We start from the raw sequence: 11,080 nt of genomic DNA on the forward strand, positions 1-11,080 counted from the left end.
CTCTCTCTCTTATGGACAGACCACCTCGCTCGGCCCTTGGGTCTGCGTGGTCATTGTTTTTATGTAACTCTCATTTATACACACGTTCTTCCCTCTTCTACGACCTAATATGATTAGTTGGTTATTTGCGATTTCGGCCTACTTCCAGCGTCATTAATCACCAAATTGAAAAATCTTGAACCCCTTCTTCAGGTGTCTATGACCTTACGCGCTCTGTACATCTATGGCCCTAGAAGCACGTTTTCAACACAATTTAGCAACCCATGGAAATATTTCTGTGCTGAACAATGGTTCTTGGGTCTGTAGGCGACGTATGTAAGTCAGGGCGAGGCTTCACATCCCATGGCCTTGACAGCATCTAAGAAGTTCCGCTCGTTGTTTGTTCATTACATTTTAAGAATAAAGTAGGAAGACTTTTCTTCATGTATATATATATATATATATATATATATATATATATATATATATATATATATATATATATATATTTAATGGTGGTGGATATGTGGATGTCCTCTAGCCTTGTGTAACTCCAGTGGGTGTGTTGATATGTCATGGGTGCAGGTATGTTGGTGGTTGCTGGCCATATCCAAGTTTATGGATACTGTGATGTGTGGTAATCAGCTGCAGGTGTAACAGTTGTTTGGATAAGCAAATGTAGGTTGGCCAAGTACAAGAGTGTCAGCTGTGCAGGTATCTGAGTGTGGACTGACCAACCAAAGGTCAAACATATAAGATGATTGTTTATAAAGCAAAACCTTGACAGATTATAAATGTATGAGTGTGTTCCAGCCAGGTGTGGCTCTAATGGATGTGTGGATGTTTGGTCGTATGTTTGGCTGGTTCGACTTTTAACAGATATGTAGGCCTTAATAAGGTGGCCTTCTAGAAATCTACTATGTGTATCAACTTCTGTTTGTGCCATCCAAATAAAGGTATAGAAGTTATGCGAATAACTTGGGATGTGGGAAGAATAGGTCTGACAAGTGTGTGTGTGGGTGTGTGTGTGTGTGTGTGTGTGTGTGTGTGTGTGTGTGTGTGTGTGTGTGTGTTTTCTTTTTATCAGCAGGATTTTCTTCTGTGAGCAGGTGTGTTCTGTCGAAATTTATTTTTGTGCATGTACTCCAAAGACATTCTCTCTCTCTCTCTCTCTCTCTCTCTCTCTCTCTCTCTCTCTCTCTCTCTCTCTCTCTCTCTCTCTCCCGTCATGGCCATGGTGCAGAAAAAAAATATAATGTGAATCAGGGAAGAGATTGTGATTTCTACGCAGTGGCCACGCCTAATGATAAGATGTAGCACGTGTTTGTATCTCTCTCTCTCTCTCTCTCTCTCTCTCTCTCTCTCTCTCTCTCTCTCTCTCTCTCTCTCTCTCTCCTCTCTCTCTCTCTCTCTCTCTCTCTCTCTCTCTCTCTCTCTCTCTCTCTCTCTCTCTCTCTCTCTCTCTCTCTCTCTCTCTCTCTCTCTCTCTCTCTCTCTCTCTCTCTCTCTCCCGTCATGGCCATGGTGCAGAAAAAAAATATAATGTGAATCAGGGAAGAGATTGTGATTTCTACGCAGTGGCACGTGTTTGTATCTCTCTCTCTCTCTCTCTCTCTCTCTCTCTCTCTCTCTCTCTCTCTCTCTCTCTCTCTCTCTCTCCCTCTCTCTCTCTCTCTCTCTCTCTCTCTCTCTCTCTCTCTCTCTCTCTCTCTCTCTACACACACACACACACACACACACACACACACGATAGCTAGAGACTGAGTGTGAACGAATGTAGCCTTTGCTGTTTTTTTCTTGGCGCTACCTCTCGCGCGTGCGGGGGGAGGGGGTTGTCATTTCATGTGTCGCGGGGTGGCGACGGAAATTGATAAAGGCAGCAAGTATGAATTAAGTACATGTGTATATGTCTATGTATGTATATATATGTATAAGTTGAAATGTATAGGTATGTATATGTGCGTGTGTGGACGTGTATGTATATACACGTATATGTGGGTAGATTGGGCCATTCTTTTATCTGTTTCCTTGCGCTACCTCGCTAACGCGGGAGACAGCGACACAATATGATAAATGAAATATAAGTATATATATAAAGAGGGCAAATGAGAGTTGGGGGATCGAGCATAGGAGAATGAAATGTTTTGGAAGGATGTTGATAATGAGCAAAAAACAAGAGCATAAAGAGGGACATCTGTGAAAGGGGCAAAAGGGGAAATGGTAACAGGTAGTTGTGAAGTGAGAAGGAGATGGTGTATTTTGATGGGTTGTTGAATGTGCTTGATGATAGAGTGGTGGATGTAGGGTGTTTGGGTCTGGGTGGTAAGCGGATTGAGAGAGTCATGGAAAGTGGCGAAGAAAAGGCGTTGAAAGCCTTTCGTAATATGAAATGTGGCAAGGCGGCTGAGTTGATGGTATTGCAGTTGAGTTCATTAAGAAAGGGGGTGACTGTGTTGTTGATTAGTTAGAATTTTCAACGTATGTATGAATCATGGTGAGGTGCCTGAGGATTGGCGGAATGTATATGTATATAGTGCCACTGTATAAAGGTAAGGGGAATAAAGGTGAGTGTTCATTCTACAGAGATATAAGTTTATTGAGTGTACCTGGTAAGCTGTATGGGAGGGTACTGATTAAGTGAGTGAAGATGAGTACAGACCATCAGATTAGGGAGGAGAAACGTGGTTTCAGCAGAAGTGGTTGAGGATGTGTGGATCAGGTGTTTTGCTTCAAAGAATGTGTGTGAGAAATAGAAAAACAGGAGGATTTGTATGTGTCACTTATAGATCTGGAGAAAGCATATAATGCGGTTGATAGCGATGCCCTATGGAAGGTATTAAGAATATATGGTGTGGAAGGTAAGCTGCCTAAAACAGTGAGAATTTTTTTTTTTTTTTGCTTGTAAAGAATGTGTATGAGTAGGAAGACAGGAGAGTCATTTGTTCCTAGTGAAGATTGGTCTGCCCCTGCGCAGGGGTGTGTGGTCATCATTGTTGTTTAATTTGTTTATGGGTGGGATGGTGTGATCTAGTCTTGGAAGGAGGGGCGAGCATACAGTCTGCAGGGGATGAAAGGGCGTGAGAAGTGAGTCTCTTGTTTGCTGATGATACATCACTGGTAGCTGATTCGAGTGAGAAACTGTAGAAGTTGGTGACTGAGTTGGGAAGAGTGTGTGAAAGGGGGAAGTTGAGAGTGAATATGAATAAAATCAAGGTTATTAGGTTTAACAGGGCTAAGGGACAGGTTAGGTGGGATGAGTTTGAATGAATAAAGAATTGAATGAAGTGTCTTAGATACCTGACAGTGGACGCAGAAGCGAATGGAACCATGGAATCGGAAGTGATTCATAGGGCTGTTGAGTGTGCAAAAGTTTTAGGAGAGCTGAGGAATGTGTAGAAAGAGAGAACTTGTCTAGGAGGGCCAAAATGGGTGCTTTTTAAAGGTATTGTAGTCCCAGCAATGTTATATGGATACGAGGCATTGGCTGTAGGTATGTCTTTGCGGAGGAGGGTAGATGTGCTGGATATGAAATGTTTAAGAACAATATGTGGTGTGAAGTGGTTTGATTAAGTAAGTAATGAAAGGGTAAGAGAGAGGTATGGTAATAAAAAGAGTGTGTTTGAGAGCTGAAGAGGGTGTGCTGAAGTGGTTTGGACAAACGAAGAGAATGAGTGAAAAATGATTGACATTGAGGATATATGTGTCTGAAGTGGAGGAAAGAAAGGGAACAGGGAGACCAAATTGGAGGTGGAAGGATGGAGCGAAAAAGATTTTGAGTGATCGGGGCCTGAGTATGCAGGAGGATGAAAGGCGTCCACGGGATAGCGAAAACAGAACGACTTGATATACTAGGGTCGAAGTGATTTCAGTAAACTGAACCAGGGCATGTGAAGCGTCCGGGGTAAACCATGGGAAGGGCTGTGAGGCCTGGAGGTGGGTAGGGTACTGTGGCTTTTGTGCATTGCACATCATAGCTAGAGAATAGATGTGAGCGGATGTGGCCTTTCTTCGTCTGTTCCTGGCGCAAACTTGCCAACACGGGAAACGACGATCAAGTATATATATATATATATATATATATATATATATATATATATATATATATATATATATATATATATTTATTTATTTTGCTTTGTCGCTGTCTCCCGCGTTTGCGAGGTAGCGCAAGGAAACAGACGAAAGAAATGGCCCAACCCACCCCCATACACATGTATATACATACACGTCCACACACGCAAATATACATACCTATACATCTCAATGTACACATATATATACAGACACAGACACATACATATATACCCATGCACACAATTCACACTGTCTGCCTTTATTCATTCCCATCGCCACCTCGCCACACATGGAATACCATCCCCCTCCCCCTCATGTGTGCGAGGTAGCGCTAGGAAAAGACAACAAAGGCCCCATTCGTTCACACTCAGTCTCTAGCTGTCATGCAATAATGCCCGAAACCACAGCTCCCTTTCCACATCCAGGCCCCACACAACTTTCCATGGTTTACCCCAGACGCTTCACATGCCCTGATTCAATCCACTGACAGCACGTCAACCCCGGTATACCACATCGATCCATTTCACTCTATTCCTTGCCCGCCTTTCACCCTCCTGCATGTTCAGGCCCCGATCACTCAAAATCTTTTTCACTCCATCTTTCCACCTCCAATTTGGTCTCCCACTTCTCGTTCCCTCCACCTCCGACACATTTATCCTCTTGGTCAATCTTTCCTCACTCATTCTCTCCATGTGCACAAACAATTTCAAAGCACCCTCTTCTGCTCTCTCAACCACGCTCTTTTTATTTCCACACATCTCTCTTACCCTTACATTACTTACTCGATCAAACCACCTCACACCACACATTGTCCTCAAACATCTCATTTCCAGCACATCCACCCTCCTGCGCACAACTCTATCCATAGCCCACGCCTCGCAACCATACAACATTGTTGGAACCACTATTCCTTCAAACATACCCATTTTTGCTTTCCGAGATAATGTTCTCGACTTCCACACATTCTTCAAGGGTCCCAGGATTTTCTCCCCCTCCTCCACCCTATGATTCACTTCCGCTTCCATGGTTCCATCCGCTGCCAGATCCACTCCCAGATATCTAAAACACTTTATTTCCTCCAGTTTTTCTCCATTCAAACTTACCTCCCAATTGACTTGACCCTCAACCCTACTGTACCTAATAACCTTGCTCTTATTCACATTTACACTTAACTTACTTCTTTCATACACTTTACCAAACTCAGTCACCAGCTTCTGCAGTTTCTCACATGAATCAGCCACCAGCGCTGTATCATCAGCGAACAACAACTGACTCACTTCCCAAGCTCTCTCATCCACAACAGACTTCATACTTGCCCCTCTTTCCAAAACTCTTGCATTCACCTCCCTAACAAACCCATCCATAAACAAATTAAACAACCATGGAGACATCACACACCCCTGCCGCAAACCTACATTCACTGAGAACCAATCACTTTCCTCTCTTCCTACACGTACACATGCCTTACATCCTCGATAAAAACTTTTCACTGCTTCTAACAAATTGCCTCCCATGCCATATATTCTTAATACCTTCCACAGAGCATCTCTATCAACTCTATCATATGCCTTCTCCAGATCCATAAATGCTACATACAAATCCATTTGCTTTTCTAAGTATTTCTCACATACATTCTTCAAAGCAAACACCTGATCCACACATCCTATACCACTTCTGAAACCACACTGCTCTTCCCCAATCTGATGCTCTGTACATGCCTTCACCCTCTCAATCAATACCCTCCCATATAATTTACCAGGAATACTCAACAAACTTATACCTCTGTAATTTGAGCACTCACTCTTATCCCCTTTGCCTTTGTACAATGGCACTATGCACGCATTCCGCCAATCCTCAGGCACCTCACCATGAGTCATACATGCATTAAATAACCTTACCAACCAGTCAACAATACAGTCACCCCCTTTTTTAATAGATTCCACTGCAATACCATCCAAACCTGCTGCCTTGCCGGCTTTCATCTTCCGCAAAGCTTTTACTACCTCTTCTCTGTTTACCAAATCATTTTCCCTAACCCTCTCACTTTGCACACCACCTCGACCAAAACACGCTATATCTGCCACACTATCATCAAACACATTCAACAAACCTTCAAAATACTCACTCCATCTCCTTCTCACATCACCACTACTTGTTATCACCTCCCCATTAGCGCCCTTCACTGAAGTTCCCATTTGCTCCCTTGTCTTACGCAGTTTATTTACCTCCTTCCAGAACGTATTTTTATTCTCCCTAAAATTTAATGATACTCTCTCACCCCAACTCTCATTTGCCCTCTTTTTCACCTCTTTCACCTTTCTCTTGACCTCCTGTCTCTTTCTTTTATACATCTCCCACTCAATTGCATTTTTTCCCTGCAAAAATCGTCCAAATGCCTCTCTCTTCTCTTTCACTAATAATCTTACTTCTTCGTCCCACCATTCACTACCCTTTCTAATCAACCCACCTCCCACGCTTCTTATGCCACAAGCATCTTTTGCGCACTCCATCACTGATTCCCTAAATACATCCCATTCCTCCCCCACTCCCCTTACTTCCATTGTTCTCACCTTTTTCCATTCTGTACTCAGTCTCGCCTGGTACTTCCCAACACAAGTCTCCTTCCCAAGCTCACTTACTCTCACCACCATCTTCACCCCAACATTCACTCTTCTTTTCTGAAAACCCATACAAATCTTCACCTTAGCCTCCACAAGATAATGATCATTCATCCCTCCAGTTGCACCTCTCAGCACATAAACATCCAAAAGTCTCTCTTTCGCGCGCCTGTCAATTAACACGTAATCCAATAACGCTCTCTGGCCATCTCTCCTAATTACATACGTATACTTATGTATATCTCGCTTTTTAAACCAGGTATTCCCAATCACCAGTCCTTTTTCAGCACATAAATCTACAAGCTCTTCACCATTTCCATTTACAACACTGAACACCCCATGTATACCAATTATGCACCAATAATCACCCATCTCTCTCCATCAACTTTCAGTTTTACCCATATTAATCGAGAATTTACTTTCTTACATTCTATCACATACTCCCACAACTCCTGTTTCAGGAGTACTGCTACTCCTTCCCTTGCTCTTGTCCTCTCACTAACCCCTGACTTTACTCCCAAGACATTCCCAAACCACTCTTCCCCTTTACCCTTGAGCTTCGTTTCACTCAGAGCCAAAACATCCAGGTTCCTTTCCTCAAACATACTACCTATCTCTCCTTTTTTCACATCTTGGTTACATCCACACACATTTAGACACCCCAATCTGAGTCTACGAGGAGGATGAGCACTCCCCGCGTGACTCCTTCTGTTTCCCATTTTTAGAAAGTTAAAATACAAGGAGGGAAGGATTTCTGGACCCCCGCTCCCGTCCCCTCTAGTCGCCTTCTACGACACGTGAGGAATGCGTGGGAAGTATTCTTTCCCCCCTATCCCCAGGGATAATATATATATATATATATATATATATATATATATATATATATATATATATATATATATATATATATATATATATACACATATACATAAATATACACATATACATAAATATACACACATACACACACACATATATATATATATATATATATATATATATATATATATATATATATATATATATATATATATATATACATATGAAAAATGTAAGAAATAATTTAGAAAACTGAAACTTCTATCTTGAAAAGAAATGAAAAAATGAATGTCACATAATGGTTCAACCTCTGGGTATGGAAAAGGGAAATGTATGATTTATTTACACAACGTCAATAGTAGTTTTCATCAATTTAACCACTGTAACATACTGCCTGGTCCACTTCTCTTATCATGAAACTGGAATATTGGCTTATGATATTTCCCAATTGTCTTCATTACACAAAGTACAACCATATCTTGGATACATGAGGGTAGGTAGTTGGTCATCCGCCATGATAAAGCCTTGACAGACCAAAAGTTTATCTGGACCTCAACTTTTCCAGTACATTCATGAAAAACACCTTTTTGCTTTCCATCTCCATCACTTTGAAAAAAAATGCTCCCTTTGTTCACGTTTCAATGAAAGAATAAGCTTCAATGTCTAAGCTACATTCTTTTCCAATTTCACTATTTTCTTGTCAGAGCACCATGTATGAAAACTATCACTCCAGTAACACAACTATAAACATTTACTTCTTCTTTAAAAAAGTAGTATATACATATATGATTTCACTTTTAGGTACATTATGCCAGACTTGTATTTAGGAAAAGGTTAACTTTACATCTAAAATTTATTCATGAACATGAATGCCCTAGACAAAGAAATGGAAAGCTCCAGTACTACATGTCTTCTTGGAAACGGTTTCCAGGGCCTTTACAACTGTAAGGAGCTCTTTCATTGCCATCACCTTATATGAGGTCTCCTAAAAGGTGCAAAACAATTTGACTTGGGTAACATACCCTGAAGACTTTGCATTTTGTGTTACAGTAAAGCCAGATGTAGTTCTCATTACACCATCTGCTGCAGGTCTGACTTCTAGACGAGTGCCACTTGATTCATTATCATTTATGACAACTTCTGCAACAACCGGAGGGACAATATCTTCCTCACAATGTGAAGACTGTAAACAACGCACAGATTTCTTTTCTTGTTACCTCTGACGCCATTTACAATATGACTGGCTAATGAGGTGTTCTCCAGAGATTTGAGTGCTGCCATAAATTTCTTCTCTCTAACACCATCTCTTTTGATCTACCAAGTGAATCTCCTGGTAATATCTTGTGCTGGACAACCAGGTACAGAATAGATATTCTTTTGTTAAATCTGCACGGTGGCATTATGAAACTGCTTGTTGCCACTACAGCATCCCAAGATATAACAGGTATGTCACACCACTGCCCTGAAGCAGTCAATACCTTGAAAGGAGACGAGTTCAAACTGAGAGTTGAATCCAAAATGTATATATATATATATATATATATATATATATATATATATATATATATATTCCTATGAGTCCACGGGGAAAATGAAACACAGTAAGTTTCATCTTTCCCGTGGACTCATAGGAATATCTTGATCACACGCAAAATTGTGATCATTTCCAATATATATATATATATATATATATATATATATATATATATATATATATATATATATATATATATATATATATATATTTCTTCCTCCTCTGTCTCAGAAAGAAAGTACATACATAGTTTTCCCTTAACTATTGCCGTACTTACTATTAAGCCGACAGCAAGCACGAAGACAAAGTATAGCACCAGGACCAGGATGTCGGGCCACTGGAGTTGTATTGCCTTATCATCATCAGCCATCTTCCTTCTCTTTCACTCGACGTCTCCACACTAGCCTGTAATAACAAGTTCCGGGGAGCTACGCACGGTCTGATCCTCACACCTCCACAATCAGCGAAGAACTGGAGGTCGCTGCGCCACTCTTGGGCATTATATACCCACCCGCGGAGCAATCGTCATCGTGTTTTTTTCTCTTCAGGATGAACAGCAACATGCTTCTTAGTACAGCATACGTTTCCTAGGTGGACGGGGACCTACGAAAATAGAAGCGTTTCCGTTCACTCATACGCACGTGTACCTTACTTTACCTTCCTGCTCCATGAGGCCCTTGTATCCTTATGAGGCTCGTGCAGCACTCAGAAAGCTGGCCACATTCACTGGTCGGGGCCACAAGTTATATAGTGCGTTTGAGTACAGAAGGTACAGGACACTCGTGTAGTAAGCGTTCGGTGTCTTCGCAATGGTAGTTAAGGGGTGGCGGGGGGGGGGGGGGGGGGGGGTCTTGGGATATGTTGAAGGGGTCTTTTTTGTGTTGTAGTGATTCATGATTGATTAGGGAGTTTGGATTCTGATAGGAGTGTGTGTGTGTTGGGTTGGAGTCGAAGACTGAGTCAGGAGGGCGATTGTTTGTTTAGTGCTTGTCCGGTTATTTCATCGTGTATTTGTTTTGCCTTTGCTATATTGGGGTTGGTGGGTTCCTTGAGTAGAGGTTACTGTAGTGTGAGGCAGGGGTAAGCTTTTTATCTTTACTGAGAGGTTGGTGGTCAGTTGCAGAGTGCTTTGGATGGGAGGAGTTTAGTGCTGTTGCATAGAAATGAGTGTCGATCACGTTGAGGTGGCACTGTATTGGGAGGATCTGTGTCTCATTGAGGTGTTGGGTGTTTGTGGTTGCTGGACAGGTAATGATTACAGGTGATAATTGTTTTGAGTACACTGCTTTGTAGTGTGCGGTTTGTAGCTTTGTTATACTTGCGTTTGGGAAGATAGAAGACTGTGCAGGTGAGGCATAGCTCGAATATACTTCCTAGTCCATATACTTCGTAAATTATCTTTGATCCAGAGAAAGCTTCTGCCAATATCCCTTCTGCAGATATCTCCTCATATAAGAAAATTAGTGTCGAACCCCAGTCAAGATGGGACGCGGTGAGGTTATCAGAGCCGCGAACCGATAAAAAATGTCGTCATTGTCTTACAAAAATCGTTCAGATGTTGTGCCTTATCAGGTTATCAAGAGAGATAAGGTGGTTGACAGACTCCACAATGAGACAAGGGGTTAGGTGCGCAGGTAAGGCTCTCACCAGCCTGTTGTGCCATAGGTTGGCAGTGTTGTCTCTGGCGCCTGCAGCCTCATGTCAAGCCTGTTGGGACGATTGTGACACGTTTAGGTTTTATTTGTTTATATATATAGGAAATACTTGATAGATTGTTCTTGATATCTTTTTCAGTCAAGTTTGTTTAACGAAATCCAAGGAGTAAAACAAAAGATTCCTTAGCTTATACATCATTTCCGATGACTAATCAGCTCCATCTTGTTGACATAGTTGCTAAGGAACTACGCTAAAGCTTAAATCTGTAGTACACATGTCTACACGATTCATCAACGAGCATGTAGCGCCGATTCCAGCACAAGGAAATAACACCAAGCTAAGGATTTGTGTATCGTAGATTTTTTTTTTTCTATTGTAGAGACTCGATGGAAAGATATTT

The 11,080-nt window shown here is 41.6% G+C and overlaps 1 protein-coding gene across 1 annotated transcript in view; it reads right to left on the reverse strand.

The window, feature by feature from the left end:
* The window catches only part of LOC139749314 (sodium/glucose cotransporter 4-like), a 71,424-nt gene extending 61,730 nt beyond the window's left edge, over positions 1-9,694 (reverse strand). Inside the window, exons 1-2 of the mRNA XM_071663040.1 lie at positions 9,682-9,694; positions 9,302-9,376 (exon numbers count right to left, since the gene is read on the reverse strand). Of these exons, the coding sequence (XP_071519141.1) occupies positions 9,302-9,376; positions 9,682-9,694 (88 nt within the window). The remainder of the gene's footprint in view (positions 1-9,301; positions 9,377-9,681) is intronic.
* Positions 9,695-11,080: the final 1,386 nt, after the last annotated feature.

The sequence above is a fragment of the Panulirus ornatus genome, chromosome 7, assembly GCF_036320965.1.
Source record: "Panulirus ornatus isolate Po-2019 chromosome 7, ASM3632096v1, whole genome shotgun sequence".
NCBI lineage: Eukaryota > Metazoa > Arthropoda > Malacostraca > Decapoda > Palinuridae > Panulirus > Panulirus ornatus.